Source organism: Nomascus leucogenys, chromosome 15 (assembly GCF_006542625.1).
Source record: "Nomascus leucogenys isolate Asia chromosome 15, Asia_NLE_v1, whole genome shotgun sequence".
Classification (NCBI taxonomy): Eukaryota; Metazoa; Chordata; class Mammalia; order Primates; family Hylobatidae; genus Nomascus; species Nomascus leucogenys.
The window spans coordinates 11,888,869-11,913,399 of record NC_044395.1 but is presented as its reverse complement, the minus strand read 5'-3'; the positions used below and the strand labels follow the sequence as shown (position 1 = coordinate 11,913,399).

At 39.4% G+C, this 24,531-nt stretch overlaps 1 protein-coding gene and 1 pseudogene across 5 annotated transcripts in view; both read left to right on the top strand.

Moving 5' to 3' along the window:
- The window catches only part of JHY (junctional cadherin complex regulator), a 73,321-nt gene extending 53,463 nt beyond the window's left edge, over positions 1-19,858 (top strand). For 3 of the 5 annotated variants that reach the window (XM_030829042.1, XM_030829039.1, XM_030829040.1), the window contains 4 exons: positions 6,625-6,919; positions 16,606-16,686; positions 17,468-17,596; positions 19,383-19,858. In XM_030829042.1, the coding sequence (XP_030684902.1) occupies positions 6,625-6,919; positions 16,606-16,686; positions 17,468-17,596; positions 19,383-19,580 (703 nt within the window). In that variant the 3' untranslated portion in view covers positions 19,581-19,858. The remainder of the gene's footprint in view (positions 1-6,624; positions 6,920-16,605; positions 16,687-17,467; positions 17,597-19,382) is intronic. The other 2 variants (XM_030829043.1, XM_030829041.1) reach the window with 2 other exon arrangements.
- A 603-nt stretch (positions 19,859-20,461) lies between these two features.
- Positions 20,462-21,396, top strand: LOC100607161 (annotated as a pseudogene).
- Positions 21,397-24,531: the final 3,135 nt, after the last annotated feature.

The following is a 24,531-nucleotide window of genomic DNA, read 5'->3' as shown; positions in this document are numbered from 1 at the left end:
AAGAATAAGGACATTGTCCTATACAACAATCACACCATTATCACATCTAAGAATATTGACGTTATTATACACAGTATCATGTATAATAAGTACATTTTTAAATTGTATTACTTGTCTCCAAAATGTCTTTTACAGCTTTTTTTTTAAAAAATTCCTGATCCAGTATTCAGTGTTCATACATTTAATTTGCTTTTTGTCTCTTTAATTAAAAAAAAAAATCTAGAACAGACTGGGCATGGTGGCTCACGCCTGTAATCCCAGCACTGTGGGAGGCCAAGGCAGGTGGATCACTTGAGGTCAGGAATTCGAGACCAGCTTGGCCAACACGGTGAAACCCCCACTCTACTAAAAATACAAAAACTTGCCAGGTGTGGTGGCAGGCACCTGTAGTCCCAGCTACTCGGGAGGCTGAGGCAGGAGAATCTCTTGAGCCCGGGAGGCAGAGGTTGCAGTGAGCTGAGATCATGCCACTGCACTCCAGCCTGGGCAACAGAATGAGGCTCTGTCTCAAAAAAAAAAAAAAAAAAAAAAAAAAAAAAAAATCTAGAACAAATTGTCCAATGCTCACTTTTCATTGTTTTCTATAACAATGCCTTTTTGGAAAAAATTTATTGTTTTTGGATAGTTATATTTAGGTTGAACATTTCAGGCAAGAATACTGCCTATGTGATTTGGTGTACTTTTTATTGCATTATACCAGGGGATACATACTATCAGGCTATCATATTATTGGTGATGCTAAGTTAAACCTTTTGATTAAGGTAGTGACTACCAGATCTCCCCATTGTAAAGGAACATTTTCCCTTTATAAGTAATTAATATTTGAGACAGTGTAAATATCCTAGTTTTCAACAGCTTTTTGTACAGTGGTTTTAGCATCCACTGACAATGCTTACCTAAATCATTGATTACATTTGGGTTGCAAAATAGTGATTTTATAATTCTATCAATACCTATACATTCATTACATGGCTGTTGAAATAAGACCTTTTCCTCTTCCTTTTTCTCTCTTTCTTTCTTTCTTTCTCTCTCTCTCTCTCTAGTATCATTATGGGCTCATAAATCTTTTTCTATAAACATGTTAAAGTCTATTACCATCATTATACTGTATATGTTCTCACTGTCTTGGATTTGAGCAGTGGGAGCCCCTTCACTCCAGCTCCTGGGTCCTTTTGATGTAACATCTTTTGTCTTTGAGCACTTCTTTGTTTTCCGGCATAGTAATATGTTCTAGGTTTACCTTTGGACTTTCCCTGGACTCATGCGGAAGCATCAGTTTCTCCAAAAAGCCCTAATTCTTTTTAGTAAGGAATGGAATTTAGAAACCAAGATTTGAGAGCTATGTGTTCTCATTGCCACTGAAATGTTATTGCTTCTAGACCCAAGATCTCAGCAGTTAGAGCTAGAAAATACCTGTACCTGAACCTCTTTCTATAAGTATGCCTATACCAATACATATTTCTGTATACTATTGGGGTCACACAGATACCTCAAATCCAACAGCTCTGGATTCTTCCTCATGCTTCTCCTTTTCCATATTTGTATCTCATTTTTCCAACAGTGAAAACCTTAGTTTACCAAAACATCAATATGTTAACACACTTACCCTTCCCTACAGTATATGTACAAATAGTTTTATAATTACAATGCCAGTACCACTACCAAACAGTCAGTCCAAGTAAAGCTCATGATTTCTTTGCCATTCTTTTTCCTCCCTCTATATCCTTCTAAGGGTGTACAAGCAAACTACATTGACTCAAAATTACTTCAGAAATTATTTCTTTTCTCTTGGTAGCGGTAATCAGTTTAACATACAGTTAGATTCATTTGTTTTGCTTTGTAGTCAGTGTTAGGATTTTCTTTTCTTCTCATTGATTTTAAATTTTATTTTATTTTTTGAATATGTAAAACATTACATGGTAACCAGCTGCCTGTGTGACTGCAGGTCACTGTGGGTGCCTCCTGTTTGGTAAGGACCATGACAAGAAATAGGAATTCCCTTTTTGTTGTTTTAGTTTTTTTTTTTTTTTTTGAGACAGAGTCTTGCTCTGTCACCCAGGCTGGAGTGCAGTGGCACAATTTCGGCTCGTTGCAACCTCTGCTTCCCAGGTTCAAGTGATTCTTCTGCCTCAGCCTCCCAAGTAGCTAGGATTACAGGCACGTGCCACCACGTCTGGCTAATTTTTATATTTTTAGTAGAGACAGCGTTTTGCCATGTTGGCTAGGCTGGTCTCAAACTCCTGACCTCTGGTGATCCACTCACCTCGGCTTCTCAAAGTGCTGGGATTACTGGCGTGAGCCACCACACCTGGCCAGAAATTCCTTTTTCAAAGCAGAAATTTATTCTGTCCTTCTAACTCAGAAAAAACCACCATAGTTTGTGTTTTCTCTCTCTTTTTCTTCATCAGCTTCACAAAAGGATTGTCTATTTCATCTGTCATTTCAAAAACAACAACTGTTCCTCTATGTTTTGGTTTTGTTTTCTATTTTATCCATCTTTGTCCTCATATATTTACTTCCTTTCTTTGATATTGCTTGAATTTACTTCAGTGTTTTTGACTTCTTAACTTATGTTATTTATTTATGTATTTATTTACTGAGACAGAGTCTCACTCTGTTGCCCAGGCTGGAGTGCATTGCTGTGATCTCGGCTGACTGCAACCTCCACCTCCCAGGTTCAAGCGATTCTCATGCCTCAGCCTCCCAAGTAGCTGGGATTACAGGCGTGGGCCACCACGTCCAGCTAATTTTTATATTTTTAGTAGAGACGGAGTTTCACCATGTTGGCCAGGCTGGTCCCGAACTCCTGACCTCATGTGATCCACCCACCTTGGCCTCCCAAAGTGCTTGGATTACAGGCATGAGCTAACATTCCCGGCCCTTAACTTCTGTTTTAAATGCTTAGCTCATTACTTCTAAGGCATTCTTCTTTTCCAATATAATTTAAAATTATAAATGTTCCTCTAAGTATGTTTTAGTTGCTTCCCACATGTTTTAAAATGTAGTATTTTTATTATTGTTTAGTTCTAAGTATTTTCTTCTCTTTTTAGAGGCAGGGTCTCACCATGTTGCCCAGGCTGGAGTGCAATGGAGTGATCCTAGCTCACTGCAGCCTCCAACTCCTGAGCTCAAGTGATGCTCCCACCTCAGGCTCCCCACTAGCTGGGACTACAGACAGCCTCCACCACACCCAACTAATTTTTAAAATTTATTTAGAGACAGGGTCTCATTATGTTGCTCAGGCTGGTCTTAAACTCCTCGGCTCAAGCCGCCTTCCTGCCTCAGCCCCTTGAGCTGCTGGGATTACAGGTACAAGCCACCTCGCTCATCTAGTTCTAAGTATTTTCTAATTCCATTATAATTGCCTCTTGGATGATCAGTTATTTGGAAGTATGTTTATAAATTTCAAAACATATAAGGTTATTTTAGATATTTTTATTGTTATATATCTAACAAAACAATTATTGTCAGAAAACATCATTCACATGATATCAAGTTTTTGATATTTTTTGATACTTGTTTTTGGCCTAATGTTTTGGTCAATGTAACCAAATGTTCCTCGTTTGTTTTCTGCGGTTGTTGATTACATCATTCTATGTACTTACATTCTGTGTACGAGTAGGCTTGTTGAATAGGTCTTTTAAGTCTTCTATAGCCTAATTAGGTTTCTCTGTTTGATATATCAGTTACTGAAACTGTTGAGCTGGCATCTCCCTCTTTAAGAATTGTCAGTTTTGCCTCACAATTCCATTAATTTTTGCTTTATATATTTTGAACTTATGTTATTAGGTACATGCAGATTTATAATTGATACATCTTCCTGATGAATTCTTTTAATCCTGATGTAATCAATATTTTTATTCCTAATAATGCTTCTTTCTTAAAGTTTATGCTTTCTGATACTAATACAGCTACACCAGCTTTTCAGCGTTGAGTCTGGTGTATTTTTTCCATCATCTTCAAACTTTTCAGTCTTCTTGGATTTAAGTGTGTCTCTTTTAAATAGTATGTTGGATTTTGTTTCTTTGTTCATTCTTAAACTCACTTTTAACTAGTGACTTAAAACTATAGGCCAGGTGCAGTGGCTCACACCTATAATACCAGCAATTTGGGAGGCTGAGAAGGGAGGATTGCTTGAGTCCAAGAGTTTGAGACCAGCCTGGATAACATGGCAAAACCCTGTCTCTACAAAAATTAGCCAGGCATGGTGGGGTGCATCTGTGGTCACAGCTAATCAGGAGGCTGAGGTGGGAGGATCACTTGAACCCGTAAGTCAGAGGTTGCAGTGAGCCAAAATCTTGCCACTGCATTCCAGCCTGGGTGATAAACTGAGACGCTGTCTCAAAAAACAAACCAACCAAAAAAACTACTTACATTTATTGTGGCACTGATACCTTTGAATTTATTTCTACCATCTTAATTTGTCCTTCCGAATCACCCTACTTTCTCTGTACTTCTCTATTTCTTTTATATCCTCTATTAACCTGATAGAATTTTCTTTATTTTTCCTTCTACTGATTTGCAAATATATATTCTCTTTATATTATTTTATTGTAACTCATGTACTTAACTAGTCTAGCATTAAATTCATATTCCCATTCTCCTCTAGAACATGTTCAAAATTATTAGATTGTTTTAATCCAGTCACCTTTCCTGTCATACATATTACTTTGTTCAGCAACTTTTCTATCACCTTGTATATTCAAAATTAGTCACTGCTTTTATTATTGTTGTCTAGAGTTAATACTGTATTATATTTAGCCAATTGTTTATTAATGTCTTTGCCTCACATCCTTTCTTCCATGTTACCCTTTATTCCTGAAGTAAATCCTTTAGAAGTTCTTTTAGCAAGTATGGTAAATTTACATGAAAACTTCTTTATTTTGCTATTTTGAATTATAGTTTAATATTGTGAAGAATTCAACTATTTGAAAATATTACTTTTCTGTCTCCTGGTTTCTGCATTGCTTTGAAAAGTCTTTTGTCAATATAATTAACATTTGTTTTGTTTTTATTTTCTTTTATTGGTTTTTAAGTGTTTCCTCTGTTTTTGGTGTTCTGAAGTTTCATTGTGATATGCTTAGGTATGAAATTTTTAATTCTGCCTGAGACTCTTCTATAATTCCTAAATCTTAAGATTCATCTCTTTCATAAATTCTGAAAAATTATCACACATGTTCCCTTTGAATATTATGTCTCTCAAATTTACTCTGTTTTCTCCTGTAGGAACCCCAAATAGCTGTATATTAGATTGTCTATTCTAGACTTCGTGCCTTTTTAACTGTTTTTATTTTACACCTTTTATTTCTCAGTGCTTCTTTCTGAAAAATTTCTTCAAATAAGTTTTCCAGCTTAATAAATCTCTCTTTACCTGTGTCCAATATATGCTCTTTAATGTATCCACTGAGTTTTAAATTTCAATGATGGTATTTTCCATGACTAGAATTTCTATTTGGTTCTCATTAAAACCTCTCTGTTCTTTTTCCAAAATACAGGATTTTTAAATATGTTTCTCAGGTTCTTAACTTCTTTTCTCATGTCTTTACTCATCTTAAACTACCTTATGAATGTTATCTAATATCTCTATCATCTGAAGTTCTTGGAAGTCTACTGTTGCTATTCGTATGTGTGTGCATGTGTGTCTGCTCACTCTCATACTTGGTAGATTGTTTCTCTTATGGGCAAGGACTTTGGATTGTGAACTTACATTTAGCCACCTTTTCTGTGGAAACCTAGGCAGGCTTGGGTGGGAGTGTATTTCTCCAGAGAAGTTTTATATTTGCTTCTGCCAGATACTGCAGAAGTATCCCTCATCCAAGATCATTGTTATATTAGTTTCTTTATGTTGGATTTCCGTGATTTTGTGGGTAAGGTAAATTTGAAATCCAAATAGTGTCCTATAGATATTCACAAGAGCTTGTTGTTGTTGTTGTTGTTGTTGGGTTTTTTGAAGGGAGTGGGGGTTGTTTTTCTATTCAGAGCCCGGAGACCAAGACAGATAGACTTACTTGTTGTTTCTCATGGCTGGTGAATGGGTTTTTAATTAATGTCGCTTTTAACTGAGGATGTAGCACCTCAAGTTATAGTCTTCTCACAATGATCTTAGTTCTGATTCCTTGCCTCACACAGTACCAAGATCTTGCATATCCTATACCAGCATTAACTATTAAAACTCAAGCCTGTAGACCCAAAACTCTTGTAAAGAAAGCTATAACTTCAGCTAATCTAAAATCTGCTTTGGTTTTTATTCCTTTTGTTCGTTTTGGTCTTTGGAGATTTCTATTTATCTTACCAATTCAACTATGTATTTAAAGGATGTTTAATGTAATGCAACATTTCTAGGTATTTTGCAGTGGGAAGGTCTTTGATTTTTCAAAATGGTGTTTTTTTCTATTCTGAATGCACTAAACAAAAGTTCTAAATAAAATGTATACTGTCTTAAAGGAAAAAGAGGAGGAGTTTAAGATAAATAAGAAATTAATGTATTCATGATAAGATTAAGCTAAAGGTCATTGATTTGAGAGTGATAAATACATCAAATTAATGGTTCATAAAGACTTGTAATGCTAGATGTCTTATGTATTTGGATTTTATTAATAGATTTGTGCCTCTTTTTTCATTAAGGAAATTCCATTCTTCTTCTGACAGCCAGCCGGTTAGAGCTTCTCCAGATTCATGGCTCACCCAGATAATGGAGCAGCATCAGCAAGCCTTGGTGCAGCTGACCGACATGCAGCCCAGTGAAGGGGCCTTATCTAGAGTCACGCTTCCACCTATACTGTCAAGGGTAGAAAGTGAATCCCAACTCAGTTCAGAGAGAAGCCAAAGAAACCAAGTGAAAATTAGCCGTAGCAATTCTGAAGGCTATCTGTTTCAACTGGGAAAGGGAAAAAAGCATAAGAAAAGAAGCAGCAGTAAGGTAATAAAAGCGCCATTTTACCAGGTAACCCTTCCATTTTGAGAATACAGATGGACCTTGATGTAATTATAGCCCTGGAACAGGGATGGTCATTACTGAGTTGCTGCCACACTGGGTGGCCCAGAGTCCTAAGGAGTGTCTTACTCCTGCCCCTGCTACTCCCTGGGGTTTCCCTCCCCTTCTTTCTAGAAGTTGTTTCTGCCAGGGATGCCCATTTCTCCCTCCTGTTCAAGTCATCTTGGCAAGAAGTCTCCATTTGCAGAGCGGCAAAACTCCTCCTTTCATCCCCAGCTGAAACATCCCTTCCTCAGGAAAGCTTCCATACTCCACCCCAAGCCCCATGGTAACCTGAGTCTTCATGGTTATTAAATTATTTCTTCCCAGGTCATTCTCATATCTTAAAAAGTAGAGAAAGTAGGGCTGAGTGAGTGAAAGCTCCTGTTGCCATTGCATTTTCCCACCATCCGCCACTATGAGGACTCATCTTGGCCCTAATCTCACCCCAACTTCCGCAGTAAAATACCTGGGCTGATCAGTGATTGAACTTTCCTCTCAAACATTAGCTGACCTTTACTGAGTTCTTTGTCTCAAATAAATTCACCATTACTAGCACTTTTGTGCACTTAAATCTTTTTTCACAGGGCCTACATGATTTAACAAGTAAAATTGGGGACCCAAAGTAGAATGTTTTCAGTAAGAAATGAAGGAGCCTAGGAAGGGGATTTTTTATGTCCTGTGTATTTCTCTTCTGTCACTGGCAATAAAAAGCCCTCAGGAAAGGTCACTTGCTTCCAGTGTCAAATAATAAGAAAAAAGCTGGAAATGCATTCTGTTTTACAGGCAACAGGGAAAGGCCTGGTTGAAAGCAATAAGCCCGTGGTGAGTTGGGGTTTCAGGGAACAGACTGAAATGGAGATTTGCATGCAGGAGGTCTATAGCAGAGCAACCTGGGGAACCTCCCCTTTAAGGGAGTGAGGGAAGCAGGGCTGGGCAGAGATGTGTCTGCATCACAGCCATAGCCTTGGCCAGGGTTCTGAGGGTTCTAAAGTTGGGATGGCCCTTCAAAGGCAAGGGACCCAGGCTTTTGTTCTCCCATACCAACCTGCCATTGGATAGTGACTGCCCCTGGGGAAGGGTGGTGACTTTGGGCACAGCAGCTCCATGTGGCTGAGGCAGTTTTTAGGGAGGAACTCAGCTGTAAGCCATCAGCAGACAACACTCCCAGCATCTGGGGAAATGAGTGCCTCAGTCCAGAAGGGCCTCCACTCTAAGACAACTTGAGAGGAATTAAGCAAATCATTCCTAAATTCAATTCAGTTTGTTATTAAATAATTTCTAGGCTGGACGCGGTGGCTAACGCCTGTAATCCCAACACTTTGGGAGGCCGAGGTGGGTGGATCACCGGAGGTCAGGAGTTTGAGACCAGCTTGGACAACATGGTGAAACTCTGTCTCTACTAAAATACAAAAATTAGCCGGGCGTGGTAGTGGGTGCCTGTAATCTCAGCTACTGGGGAGGCTGAGGCAGGAGAATCACTTGAACCCGGGAGATGGAGGTTGCAGTGAGTCGAGATTGCGCCACTTCACTCCAGTGTGGGCAACAAGAGTGAAACTCTGTCTTAATAATAATAATAATAATAATAATGATTTCTACCAGGAACTTGGAAGGTGCTGGGATATAAAGATGAGCCATGACCCTTTCAGAGGAAGCTTCCAGTTGCATGGAACTTGAGAAGGCAGACGTGTAAATGCTTATTATGTTGCAGTATAATGTTGCAAGCAAAAAACAAATAATGATATTAATTAATAATAAAAGTAATGATAATAATGTAGGCATGCATGGGGAGCACAGAGAAACATAAAGGAAAACCGATATCCTGATCTGGGGTCAGGGAAAGCTTCAGAAGATAATTCAGAACTGCGTCTTAGAGGGTGGTGAAGAGTTGGCAAAGAAGACTGCAAGAGCAGGCCGGGCACGGTGGCTTATGCCTGTAATCCCAGCACTTTGGAAGGCTGAGGCGGGCGGATCACAAGGTCAGGAGTTCGGGACCACCCTGGCCAACATGGTGAAACCCCGTCTCTACTAAAAATACAAAAATTAACCGGGTGTGGTGGCAGGCGCCTGTAATCCCAGCTACTCGGGAGGCTGAGGCAGGAGAATTGCTTGAACCCGGGAGGTGGAGGTTGCAGTGAGCCAAGATCGCACCACTGCACTCCAGCCTGGGCGACAGAGTGAGACTCCATCTCAAAAAAAAAAAGAAGACTGCAAGAGCAATTCAGGTCGGAGTACCAGCACGAACAAAGGTTCTGAAGGTGTAACATGGTGCATGCTGGGGATGAGAGCATTTCAGGTCCTTGTGACTAAACCTGGGAGGCAAGGAGTGTTGAAAGATGGGAGCGGAGTGGTGGATAGGGGCCAGGTCTTAGAAGATCTCATTTTCCATTCAAAGAAGTACTTTATTCTGTAGGACAGGGGGGATCATGGAGGAATTTTAAACATGGTCGGATTTGTATTTTAGAAAGGCAGCTCTGGCTATGGTGTGCAGGGCAGATGCAAGACATCCCAGAAAGTGATGGGATTATGAAGTCTGTGGATCCTCAAGTGGGGCCTTTAGAGAAAATATAAGGGGTGGCCTCAAAGAGAAAGTGAAACTGGCCTGGAACAGGCAGCGAGAGATACTAATGAGAAGAAAAGGAGGATGTCTTAGGGCTGAGATATGACCCCAGCCCAATCCCGCAGCTCCCATCTTGAGCCCCTCTGTGTACCCTGGGTCTTCAGCTCACAACCCTAGAGTTCTTACCCCAGCTCTTTCACATACCCCCACCTGGGGGCTCTTTGAACTCCTCATTCCAACTTCACACTCTCATGTCCTCCCCTCTGCTGGGGATGGGACCCTATCCGTGCCCACACTGTGGAATCCGCAACTAGTGACTTGGAGCTGGGAGAATCCCCGGTTCCACTGTAAATAAGGAGAAAGGTGTTCCTTTTTTCTTTTCTTTTCCTTTCCTTTTTCTTTCTTTCTTTCTTTTTTTTTTTTTTTTTTTTTTTTTTGAGACAGAATCTTGCTTCATTGCCCAGGCTGGTGTGCAGTAAAGCGATCTTGGCTCACTGCAACCTCCATCTCCCGAGTTCAAGTGATTCTCCTGCCTCAGCAGGAGTAGCTGGGATTACAGGCGCTCCACTACACCCAGCTGATTTTTGTATTTTTAGTAGAGATGGAGTTTCACCATGTTGGCCAGGCTAGTCTCAAACTCCTGACCTCAGATGATCCACCTGCCTTGGCCTCCCAAATTGCCGGAATTACAGGTGTGAGCCACTGCGCCCAGCTACAAATGTGTTTTTTAAATCACAGGTAACTTCTTTTTCCACAGAAACATCATTACATGGTAGTTAGGCTGTAAGGTACTATTAGTACTGTTTTCAAGAGTTTTGTGAATAAAGTAGGTTTTGAAGACTTGACTAGCAAGCTGGACATCATCCGTATTATTTCTATAGGGACATGTATTCAGAACACATTTTTGAGGTGAGGACAGCCTGTTCACTGCAGTACACATAGATTACCAGGGACTAAATTTAGCTCAAACACACTAGCCCACAAGAGAATCTTCTAGGTTGGGGTTCTCGCCAATGATGGGTTGTTGCTGAAAATGCAAGCTTTTGAACTCAATTCTCACTCGGCAAGATTTAGAGGAAGCCATGGACCCATTCATTCCTAGGTTCTCATCTCTGTTCCCAATATCTCTTATGACTTGAGCAAGTTATTAATTCACCTGAGCCCTCATTTCTTCATCTGCACAATCAGAATTATTCTTTCTTTTTGTACATTTGGTGTGATATTAAGTGAAATAATGTATTAAAATCATAGCTTAGTCCCTAGCAAAGAAGAGACATCAACTAAATGTTAGTTTCCTTTTCCTTTTCCTTTCCCCTTCTTTTAGGTAATTGAATTTATGTTTTACTGAGAGAAGTAGAAGAAAGTACTCCGACGACAGTGTGTGTCACCAGAAATCTAAGCACATGGGAGGTCAGGGGAGAGGAAGGAAAATTCTCAATTGCTGCCTTCCCAGCCATCTTTCCAACTGGGGACATCCCCCTTCCTGCTTTCTATCAGGAATGTTACAATCTATATATCCATTTTCTCAATCCCACACCTTCAGCTTACATCTGACAAATTCACAGAAGTGCTCTTTGTCCTTTAAGCTATTCCAGAAGCTAAAATGACTTAGAAATGAGCTATTTGTATAGGACAGCAGGTAGTCCAGGCACCAGACAGAGGGGATCATTATCCAGGTCATGGCCATTTGCTGGTCACATCAAATCTTTTGGTTTCCAAGGGAATCGCCCTGAATCACATTAAAACTTGGAGGATTTGTAAAGATAATAGGCCCAAGCACCCTTCCTCTTCTCCTGACAGTTCTGTTGTAATTGAGTTCTGAATGCCAGGCATTGTCCATGCCATGAAATCTAGACGTCAGGCAGTCAGGGATCAAGGGATGACAAACGGCATAAAAATATCTATTGCAACCCACCACAAAATGACTGCTTCAGGAGTTTGCTGACAGCTAACTGTGCTGAGCTGAAGTAATTAACTCGTGTTTGTTGTCACAGACAATCTGGGCATTGCTGCTTGACTGCTTCTAAGAAGGGGTTTATTTGGATTAAGTTTAGCAACTGCAGAGCAAATTTCCTTCACTTGCTGTTCCACAGTATTTGAGGCATTGTTTTTTGTCGTGTTTTTCAGTAACTTTCTCACACTTACACATCTGAGGAATTTTCTGGAGAATAGCTCTGCAGTGGCCCCCACAGCAGGGTACCACCTTTCAGAGTTGAAACAGGTCCTCACAGAACAGTCAATGTCACTTCCAGTCGGGACACACTGTGTCCCAAGTTTACAGTTAAAAACTCTGCTGTCTTGAGAAGAACTGTGGTTAATTCCTGGTACAAACCTTACATCAGGAAAGTCCTATGCCATTGTCCACTAAAGCGATCAAGTGTGAACACCAGTGCAGAGGGGCTGATCTGGCCCTAACGATCCTCAGATGGTGCCAGTCGGTCGATGCCAGCTCGTGTGCATCTTATGCAAAGACTAGCAGCAAATCTCATCAGGGATTGGTTGAGAGCATGCCTGTATTTTCCAATTTGTTCCCCTTGTGTTTGGAGACTTAACAAGACTATCATTGTTGATTTACTTTTTTTTTTTTTTAGTATTGTGTTACTATGACCTTTTAGTCTTGTAACAGCCATGGAGAGGTAAATCAAAGTAAATTCTGGGGATTATTTTTACTATAAAAGACTTTTGAAGAGCCAGAAAGTAGATTAGTGGTTGCCTAGGGCTGGAGGTGGAGGGGGCAAAGGGAGTGACTGCTAATGGGGACAGGATTTCTTTTCAGGGTGATGAAAATGTTCTAAAATTGGAATGTGGTGATGTTTACACAACTTGGTGAATATACTGAAAACCATTGTATTGTACAACTTCAAGTGGGTAAATTTTGTGGTATGTGAATTATATCTCAATAAGCTGCTAAAAAGACTTTTGATGGAGAGAGATCAAACAAAATTGCACCTCTGAGAACAAATCAAGATTACTTGCGCCAACCTTAAGTAAATCCAAGATTTTTCATTGCCAGTCACCCAGAACAAACTCCGTTAGGAGCCATCACCATCCCTTGAGAAAGGTCCTGTTGCTATAAGCACTTCATCCATCCTGTAAAGGGATCAGCAGCACTTGGAGATCACCCTTTGGGCCACACTCTGTCCCTTCATATCGAGGTGTAATACTGGACCCTGGCTCTGTTTTTCTGTGATAGCCAACATGTTTATTGGAGGTGATAGTAAGAACTGTGGCTGGAGAGTACTGGGCAATTATTCATGCTTCACAATGTGTCTTTTGTAAGTCAGTGGAATGATTAGAAGTTAAGCTGCTTCAGACTTAGGATGTGATTTGTGAGCACTGATCATTTCTTTCTCATCATCTTTGGACAAATTGGATTTATGACTTGGACATGAGCAGGGTTTTTTCCCTCCTTTTAATCATTGGTTTACTTTGGCAAATAGATACTAATTCAGTGACTGCAAAACAACCATACAGATGGCATACGTGAGAGAAAGAACAAATTTGCAATTGTGAAATATAAGTTGTCTGAGTTCATTCGCCTATTGAAAATTGGTAAAGGTTTTAAAATGTGAAAATACCCAGTATAATCAAGGTTTGGACAAAAAGAGCGATCTTATGGCTCCATTGCTAATGGAAGTGTTAATTGATGGCCTTAAACATATTCATTTTATTTCAATAATTCTACTGCTATTAACTTATCTCAAAGGAATAATCAAAGTAGCCCAGAAAAACAATGCTTACCCTGGGGCATCTTAAATGTTCAACATTTAGAGGAATAGCTAAACAGTCCAACAAAACTAGACAATAGAATGTTATGCATAAAACTCACATTTAAAAAAATATATATATACTGACAGAAAAAATGTACTGTAGTACTAAAATGCTTAGAAAAAATAAGAATTTGGGCTGGGCATGGTGGCTCACTCCTGTAATCCCAACACTTTGGGAGGCCCAGGCAGGCAGATCACCTGAGGTCAGGAGTTTGAGACCAGCCTGGCCAACATGGTGAAACCCTGCCTCTACTAAAAATACAAAAATTAGCCAGACATGGTGGCAGGCACCTGTAATCCCAGCTACTTGGGAGGCTGAGGCAGGAGAATCGCTTGAAACTGGGAGGTGGAGGTTGCAGTGAGCTGAGATCGCACCATTGTACTTCCAGCCTGGATGACAGAGTGACACTCCATCTCGAAAAAAAAAAAATGAAATGAAAAAATAAGAATTCATGGTGAATGGACAATTGTATAAAAGTATGAACAGACAGCTATCATGGTTTTGCTGAGTAGTGACTTCTGTTTTCTTAAGGGAGATGTATGATTTTGAAATACCCTTCAATGAACAGTGTGTCTTCTGCATACTTTAATGTTACTAACTTTTTAATGATTTTAGTTCAAAGGCTTCCTTAAGAATCTTGTTTTACTTTTTAGAATTAGAATTAGAGTATTGGCCATAAATGTTTAACATTATAATGGGGCAAATTCTATTTACAGAACTTTGAATCCTTGCAGTGTAGAAGTGTTGCCCATGTAGCACATCATTTTGGCCCTTTTAAATTATTAATGCAACATAAAAGTGCTGAGATGTTAGGAACATTGCCTTCAGTGGGCACGTAACACAATTACCATTTACAGTGATTTCTGAAATATGAGTTCATTCTTCTTACATACAATTAATCCACAAGTAGGTGATTGCTAGCACTGGTGGTTCCACCGCTCAGAACATCAGAACCAGTATTGTTGTGATTCCCTTTTTTCCTGGCTACAAAATTGCTGCTGCAGCTCCAGCTCCAGGAATCACATCCTTATTTGAGCCAAGAAAAAAAGGAAGGGGAAGGGGCTACCACAGCCTTAAAGCTTTCCAAAATATACACTGTAGCCCAGCAAACTTTTGCTTAGACTTCATGGGCAAGAGCTCAGGGCTGAGGAGTCAGTGCTGGAGAATGTTTGTCTTTTGAACATCTACAGTGGGAAGTGGCAGTGGAGAAGTGCATTGGGATGACTCTGGGTGCTCAGTAGACCACAGTGAGTAGGACATGTTCTTGTGGTGGTTGACACAGTGTGTTTACACAAGTTTTTAAGATTGGAAAGTTATATGCAATAATTATATCTAATATGACAAAATGCCCTATTTTGAGTCTCTGGACCACCTCTGCTAAATTCTGTCTTAGAAAAGGGCAAGTTAGATGTATATCTTAGGACTTAATACTTAACAGGAGCTCAGCTGGTCACAGTGACTCAGACCTGTAATCCCAGCAGTTTGGGAGGCTGAGGTGGGTGGATCACTTGAGGCCAGAAGTTTGAAACCAGCTTGGCCAACGTGGTGAAACCCCATCTCTACCAAAAGTACAAAAATTAGACAGTCTCATAACCTGGCCTCAAACTAAATAAACAGATAAAATTTTTAAAGTGAAATAATTAACAGGAGATTTCAACATTGATAAAAATCCTGTGCTTTGTCATTAACATATAGACAGGGACTAACATCCACAGTTATGTACGCAACAGCTGCTTCTTCAATGTGGCTGATTTTTCTCTGTTTTAAGTAGTAACTTACATGTGCCCTAAGAAATTACTGTCATCCAGCCACCTCTTATATTGTCTTTCCTATCCTTCCCAAAAAGGAAACCAAATTAATTAACAAACTGAAATTTAAAAAGGATGTGAATTCCCTGTAAGGGGAAGTAGCGAGTCTAAACTTCAGGGTTTTTTGTCGTTGTTGTTGTTTTTGTTTCTTTTTTTTTTTTAAACAGAATCTCTCTGTGTCACCCAGGCTGGAATGCAGTGGTGCGATCTCGGCTCACTGCAACCTCCGCTTCCCAGGTTCAAGCGATTCTCCTGCCTCAGCCCCCCGAATAGCTGGGATTACAGGTGCCTGCCACCACGCCCGCCTAATTTTTGTATTTTTAGTAGGGACGGGGTTTCACCATGTTGGCCAGCCTGGTCTCGAACTCCTAACCTCAGGTGAACTGTTCACTTCAGCCTCCCAAAGTGCTGGTATTACAGGCGTGAGTCACCGCGCCCAGCCTAAACTTCCGTTTTAATTTTGAAAGCAGTGGTTTGGGGAATATCTTAATCTATCAGGAGACAGATAGGCAGTAGAATATTAGGGGTTTTTCCTGCCTATTATTGTGCTCAGGTGCCATAATCTAATCAGTCAGTTGTCTCACTTTCTTGCTGTCGGTCCTTTTAAATGGGCAATACTAATAAGAGTTGTCATATTAAATTCTATGTGCCCTTCAAAATAGCTGAAATCACACTGACTGAACAAAATGAGTTTCTTAGTGAGTCTTGCCAAGACTTTCAAACCCTTACTTTTCTTTCGAATATTACAAATGGATTATCATTGTTTTTCCCTTAAAATTATCTGTTTCCCCAATAATCAATAGCAAAACTTGAAAGGTTGCTACCTTCTTCACTTCTCTTCTGGACTGTCTTTAACGGGTAATGCTGTGACATCATTGGACACGGTATTCTCTTTTTGAAGCACTGTGTTTATCTGATGCGTTTAGATGCCTTCTTCCAGGGAAGTCATTTGGCTCAGCAAACTAAGACTGGACAAAATGGTAATAGGAGCAGTGGCAAAGTAAGAACATATATGTTGTGTTAAAAATGTTAATAGCAAGGGCCAGGTGAAGTGGCTCACATCTGTAATCCCAGGGACTCAAGAGGCTGAGGTGGGAGGATCACTTAAGCTCAGGAGTTCAAGACTAGCCTGGGCAACACAGCAAAACCAGGTGTCTCCAAAAAAATTAAAATAAAAAACATTCATAAGAAAACAGGACATCACTAGATTGAAAACTTTTATTTGTAATTTCAGAATTTCAAGTTTCTTTATTGCAGAAGTGGAAAAGTGAAAACATGTTAGCTAACCAGCTACAAATTACCAAAGAGACTATTACCAATAACTACCATGAAAATGGAAGCATTGTCAGGAAATGCAGCCATTCTCTGACAGTGCACACAGGCTTTCATTATTTTCTTTCTTACTTTATGTGGCTATGACACCTTACAGGGTGGTAGGAGTGCGGGGACACACAAGTCCTTAAAAGAAACTGTTTCTGTGGTTGTATTTTTAGAACACCAAGCTGAAAGGTTATCAGAAAAGAGACGTGAAGCTTGGAGGCCTTGGACCTGACTTTGAGTCCATCAGAGACAAAGTGAGTGAGATGCACATACAGTGTTTCCAGACCTGACTCAGCCCATCTGTCTGTTGGGAAACTTTATGAAGACGCCCCCCAGAATTAAGCCCTAATTCAAATGTCTCACTCTGAATAGAGACCTTCCGAAATAACATGGTATAGAGACCCGGACACGTGCCTTTTGCCTTAAAATAAAAATATTTAGCCTGTGTTGTTATATGTCTCTGTCTTTCAGTTAGTTTTGAAGGCCTGCACGGAAAAGTGGGGCACGTGCACATGGCAAGAAATGTGTATGTTATGTGGTTGTTGGTCTTTCCCACTAGAGTTATCTTGATAATTGTGAAGAGTGGCCACAGAGAAGACACTCAGGGGAAGAGTTTCCCAACCCCTGAAAAGTGCATCCACTTTATTCTCTTTCCTCTAGTGAAAGGAGATCTTCATTTAATGTGTTTTAACTGCAGTTGCACTCAAGGCATAAAAAAGAGAGTATAGTTCAAAGTTGGAAGTAAAAATGAAAATAAATTGGGTAAATGCAACAAAGAAGGTTCTGAATGTGATTTAGCCCCTGTTAAGGGAATACTGGGTGTGCTATTGCAGTGATGTGCCTCCTCACAGAGAGACTATTTCAAGGAGAAACAATTAACCATTTCACTGCAGCCACCTTACTCAAGGTGATCCCATTGCTCCTGTACAGCTGATAAGATATGCCCAGTATACTGAAACCAGGGCATTGCTTTAAATAGAGAGCAGAGAGAACTAGCAGCACCTGGATTCATCATAACTTTGTTTCTCTGAACAGACGCAAAAATTAATACGGCAAAAGGAATATGCAAAACAAGTCAAGGAGTACAACATGAAGACACTATCCATTCTATCAAAACCACAAACAGAAAAAACTCAAAATAAATCTGCTATCGCTCGGCAGAAGGTAAGAAATTCTCAACAAGGTATTTATTTTTTCAATCAGAATTAAAAGGAAACTTTTATTACTGCTCTTTTTTTTTTTTTTTTAATTAGCAACAGAGTCTTGCTGTCTTGCCAGGATGGTCATAAACTCCTGGGCTCAAGCTATACTCCAAACTAAGCCTCCCAAAGTGCTGGGATTACAGGCAGAGCCACCACACCCAGGCTGTTTTCTTGTAACTTAAAAAAAAACCTTCCCATATTTTTTGGAACACAGGAAGTGTTTTAGCTACTTCCATTCCTGTAGCTACCCATCATTCACAGATAGCAATGCAATAGTGACACACACAGTCAGTCACACACACACACACACACACACACACACACACACACACACACGATGCTGTAAAGTTAGCCTTTGTTTTTCCTGAAGTTACTGTCTCCATGTCTTTTCTTCCAGGAATAGTATTTTAAATTTGTCACACATAAAAATTAAATAATAATGTGATTTCTTAAATAAGCAAGCTTCATCATCAATTTTATTTTGTATCATTAAATAAGCTTTAAGGCGGTTGTCTTCTTGCTGATTATATGTCAAAGAAAAGACATATAATCACTGTTTCTCTCAACTTCATTCCCCTACACTTTCCGTAGGGATTGTAATATATAGGTTCCTCTATTGAAGAAAAATGATTTCATGGAATACAGAATGTTCTCCCTCTCAGATGGCATCAACCATCAGTCGTGATGTGAATGAAATATGTACACAGAGCTTTGCAGTACAAGTCTCTGCCTCAATTGATCTGTCCAGTCCCTGTAAGGACACGGGACCCTTTGCATGAGGAACAAGAGATCCTTTGGTGCCTGCAGGAATTTGTACTTCATGTTCTCTTTCACAGACCATCGTATTTTCTATTTATTGCCTTTCTTCCTCAGAACTTGAAGACCTCAATCCACTTGATTGAGTTTCTGTGGTGCTACTTTTTCTTTTTTCTCCAATCCATTTTTTTTCATCAAGAGTTTCAAGGCAACAAGCCTGTAATTAGAAATATCTGTAGCATTCACCTACGTGCACTGAGAAGTCTAGACTTTTCTTTTCTGCATTTTAGAGGGGTTTTTTCCCCCTTGCAGGACTGAAAGCAAACAATTCATTTGTATTTCAGCTATCAACAATCTCTTACTAAAAAGCAAAACTGTTATAAAGGCAGGTTTAGGAATCATATTTAGCGATCTCATTTTTATTGTAATGCCTTTCAGAACTGACATCACTGAGAAAAAGACTGCCTTTTTCAGCATCTAGATTGCTATAGAAAGAAAAAAATTTCAACCTCAAATACTTTCTAGATGCTAGGAACAAGAAGAGCTGGTATAATGATGGGAGCTCAAGTGTATGTAAACTACAGTGATGTCTTTGGTCTCAAGCTGTAACAAGTCTTCTTTGGATAGAAAGGTCTATTAATATCTCCTTAATAGAAGTTTGGTTTTACTAAGACTTCCAGAAACTAAGTAGACCAAACACATAAAAAGGAACACTTGAAGGAAACTCACTTTTATGACAAAAGCATCCAGGGGACACAACTGTATGTATTATTCTTCAACGTCTTTTTTTCCACAATATATTGTTTTGTGGCTAATGTATTTTGTTTAAACTGTGTGTTATATTGCATTATGTGATCTCCATTTCCACCAATGTCTTAGTAAGTTGTAGGGATAGTCTCCATTTATATTATAAATAAACATTTCCTAGATTTAATTTAAGGAATCCAGGCTCACTTCCCATTTCAAATAAAATTTCGTCTTTATGCGTTTAGGCTTTGGAATACGCTAAGACCATCCCCAAACCCAAACCATCAAATCTGACTCATCAAGCATCAAAGGAACAAAAAAATCCAACCTATGCTGGGAAAGAAGAAAGTTTACCTGAAATCTCACTGCTGGAAATACTGCAGAACAGACACGAAAGGGAAAAACAGGCTGTGGCTGCTTTCAAAGTCCTTCACGTCATGTAGACAACATTTGATAGGAAGGAGAGCAAAAATGGTCCAGGAATGGACGCGGAGAAAAGAAACGCCAACCACCTTCTCTGCGTTGAGAGTGATGGCCTATTATTATCATCTATCTGCTGTCCATATTTGCTTTCTGCAGGATTTAAAATATGAGGCCCAATTGGATTATGGTGCCATATTTTACTTTCTAGGAAGAAAATTTTTTAAATTATTTATTTTCAAATCAGTTAGAATTGGAGCTGAATAATAACTAGAGAATAAAGCTTTTGGTTTTATATTGATCTTTTGATTCTTCATCTCTACCCCATTCCTTAGCATAATGGAAACCTTAAAGTTACCCAGAAATAAATGTAGCTGTGTTTCTCTCTTACCTTCCTAGTAAGAAAAACAAGTATAAACACTTCAGTTTCTCCTAAAATGAACTCAGTCATCCATAAATTTTGTGATAACGTTTCAAAATATTACTAAAATCTCCAAGTTTGGCAAAGGGTTTATATATATAAAGTTGAGGCCAGGCATGGTGGCTCACGCCTGTAATCCCAGCCCTTTGGGAAGCTGAGGCAGGTGAATAGCTTGAGGCCAGGAGTTTGAGACCAGCCTGGGCAACATGGTGAAACCCCATCTCTACTAAAAATACGAAAATTAGCTAGGCGCGGTGGCGCATGTCTGTAGTTCCAGGTACTCAGGAGGCTGAGGCATGAGAATCGCTTGAACCCCGGAGGCGGAGGTTACAGTGAGCCGAGATTGTGCCATTGCACTCCAGCCTGGGCAACAGAGCAAGACTCTGTCTAAACAACAACAACAAAAGTTTCCTGCCCTGACAGATTGTCTGGTCGGGGTCATAGGGATGTTAAGACAGCTGGCTGCCTGGGTCTTCACTGACCATGCTGTCCTGGGTGGCACTGTCTGCCACTGCCACAGTGGCCCCCCTCTCTGTAGAATGCAGCTTTCTTAGGTCCAGGGGTATTGCAGGCAACAAGGACCCTTCACACAGGGCAGCCACTCCTTGCCCCTCTACCACCTCTTCCTTTCTTTTCCTATAGAGGAAAAGTTCGTTTTGGGCTGATCCCTGAGGAATTCTTCCAATTTCTTTATCCTAAAACCAGTGTAACAGGACCCTATGTGCTCCAAACTGGGCTTATCTTGTATGCTTTATCCAAAGAAATATAGATGATTACCCCAGAGACCTTTTCTACGATATCAATAGTAAGGTTACTTGTCTATGTAATTTAAAAATATGGTGCCTCTATTGGAGAATCTGCTTATAAACTCAATGAGCAAAACATTGCCCAAGTAGAAGAGGTGAAGCAGGCTTCCATCAAACAAATCCAGGATGCAATTGATTTGGAGAAGTCGCAGCGCTCACTGGTTCAGAAGCGCCGTTACCTTTTTGAGTGCAGAGGAATAACATTGCTATGGCTTTGGAGGTTGCTTACTGGGAATGACTGCATAGAGTGTATAAGGAAGTAAAGAATCGCCTGGACTATCATATATCTGGGCAGAACATGATGCGTTGAAAGGAACAAGAGCACATGATAAATTGGGTGCAGAGCATCTCTGCACAGTAGGAAAAGGAGACAATTGCTAAGTGCATTTGGGACCTAAAGCTGTTGGCAAAGAAGGCTCACACACAGCCAGTTATGTAAATGTACCTATCCCAATTGAGACAGCCAGAAACAGTTGACTGACTAAATGGAAACTAGTCTATGTGGCAAAATCTTTCTGTATTGCCATCTACTGAAGTAGATAGTTTATATCTCCTAAAAATGAAACATGTGTTCCCTATACTGAAAGAACTCAATCTATTGGGCAGTCAGATGTTTCCCGTCCTTCTTACTCAGCCTTCGAGTTGTTCCATGATCACTTTTTTATTGTTGTTTTGTTGTTGTTGTTGTTGTTTTTAGACAGACTCTTGCTCTGTCGCCCAGGCTGGAGTGCAGTGGCACAATCTCGCCTCACTGCAAACTCCGCCTCCTGGATTCAAGCGATTCTCCTGTCTCAGGCTCCCGAGTAGCTGAGATTGCAGGCATGCACTACCACGCCCGGCTAATTTTTATACTTTTAGTAGAGACAGGGTTTCGCCATGTTGACCAGGCTGGTCTTGAACTCCTGATCTCAGGTGATCCACCCACCTTGGCCTTCCAAAGTGCTGGGATTACAGGCGTTAGCTACTACGCCTGGCCCTATGATTGCTTTTGAATAAGCAGTTTGCCTTTATTAAATCTTGGTGCCTGACTAAAGATTACCGGGTTATAGTTTAAATTTGTAATTAATTCTACCATCTCGCAATAAAGTGACAACTGAATGAAACACAAATAAATAAAGAATAAAGTTGAAAAAAATGAAGGCACATCTGGCTGTGCCTGCTCAGATAGAACAAATCCTAGTGTTGTTCTAACAGAGCATCAAGACATTAGTTAGAAACCCTCTAACAAGTCCAGAAACACTCAATGCAGGCAACTCTGAGAGACACACTTTATCAAAGCTCCTTACTCCAAGTACATAAATTTGCTGGCCATCTTGCCATCACAAATGTCTTAAAATATTGTCAAATGTGTGTTTTCACACACACACACACACACACACACACACACACAAATAGATAAGGCAAAAGCATTCCATAGTTTACTACTGAATACAAATGTTAATAAATATTTTTTAGTTTTTAATCTTTTTTAATGTTGCAAGAATTCCCAGTCTTAAAATAATTACTGGAGAGTTTAATTTTTACTTCCTTCCTTATATTAGATGGACATTACATTTTTAGATAGGCATATCCAGAAGTGGATAATTTGAACATCAATTTGGGGCAAATCTGTTTATCTATACGTGTGGTGTAAGGACTAGCTTTGGAAATTTACTCCTATGTTGTATACATTTTACATGTACCAAAATGTAGCATAAAAGGTGCCTATATGAAACCTTCTCTTAAAACTGAAAGCAGTTAGAATTGAGAGTCTGCAAAGATAACAAGTATCTGAAGATAAACAGAAAACTGGTGAATCATGTTTCAATGGGATTTGGAAAATGTAATATATGAGGCATTAGACTCAGGAAAATCACAGGCCAAAACTACTCCTAAAATGTATTTATAAGAAAAGAGGCCCCTTCTGGGTGCATGAAGACATTTCTAGAAATATGAGGTAGAATGAATAACCTTCATTAATTGTTTCCGAAATGGCATTAAATTCGAACTTAATCTGGAAGAGAAAAAGAATGCATATAGAGACATTCATATTTAAAGGGACAGGGTAAAATTTTTAAATATTCCATTTGAAGTTAGAATATCTTAAAATAATTTAGAGCTTGGAAAGGGTTTATCACATTCAACTGCCAGTTTTTCAGAAGAGGAAATGGAGGTGAAGAGAAAGGCTACATGACTCAGAAGTGCATCAGTCCTACTGAGAGTAATTGGAGGGTAGCCAGGTCTGAATCTCCCATCTTTCAACGCCAGGAATAGCTGTTTATTTGTCTATGGAAGGAGGTTGTCCTTGTTTCTCTGTGTGGACAAGCAACATATAGGTGCTGTGAATTTCTATTTTGGACCTGAATTTCCACCAAGTTCAATTTTTAGAAATATGCATTACTACGTACCTAATAGTTTTTTAGCGTGTACAATCTGCCAACTTCCTTACAACATTGATAAAATTAGAATACACATATAAACCAACTCAAACTCAGAAACTGACCAATAAAAGAGACACTATTTATTTTCTTTTTTTCCAGAACATTTCAAAAACTTCCCATACTGTTTTTCTGTTAGCTTAAGCATTGTTAAATCCCTCACTTTCACACCTAGTGTGAAGAACCCAAACTTAGCTGAAGCAGCTTAAGTGATTCAGTTCATGTCAAACAACATTTCACAGGATTCTTACCCGCAAGGCAACTCTTTACTATCCAGTACATAAGACTCTAGAACATTAAAATTCTTTATATAGTGCCTTGTGGCATCTAAAATCACTTTGGCTAGGAAATAAAACATATTTGCTGAAAGTTTGGGGTTGAAATCAAAGAATGGATCAAAGTGGCCCTTCATTTGGCTCCACGTCATCTCACAATAGTGAAATACAGCATAATGTCACTAAACTACCATAAAACTAAGGGGAGAGATTTTGCAAAAACAGGGAACGACAAACGTGTTTTTTGCTCCTGTTTTAAAGTAAATTGTACTAATGACAACAATAGTGATCTTTTATAGGCCCAAGTTGGATCAGTGATCAATTTTATAGCATTTCTGTTTCAAATATTCAAAAGCAAAAAATAATCTGCCAATTAGAAATCAAAAAACTTCAAACTTGAGTGATGTAATGATGGAGCACCTGTATTTGACTAGATGTTATACACATGCCGTTGAAAGACGTAGTACCTAATCTGCCTAATGTCTATAAACTGGTGCAAATAAAAGACATTTAAACCATGTGTTCTCTCTTATTAAAGCCTCCTTTTAATTGTGTTTTTCCATCTTGAATTTCCAACAAGAGCATCCTCTTAAAGGGAGCTTTTTTTTTTTTTTACAAGTAGCTGAATTTAATGACAGCTGTCTTCCTGATATTGTTTTGTATAGTAAGGAGTCTCTTGGGAGTTATCCAGAAACCAAGTCAAGAAAAGACAATATTGAGGAACAAAATAAAAGGTAAGCCTAGCAAAGGCACTGATGCCTAATGGTTCCAATTGGGGCCTTATTATTGGTTAATGAATCATTGTCAAAACATCACAGCAAGCATGAACGTGCACAGTCTAGTCTATAGTGAGAAAATGACTCTTCATCCCAACAGTTATTAACTGGGAGTTGTTTGAAAACACGTCTGGTAATTATAACAACACTGGAGCTAATTGAGAACTTTGAGTTGATAGCAAACGGCCCACAATAGCAGACTAGATAACTCGGGGGATTCTTCTTTAATTACTTATTGAAAAATAGCAGAAAATGAATTGGATGTGGGTGATAGTCTGC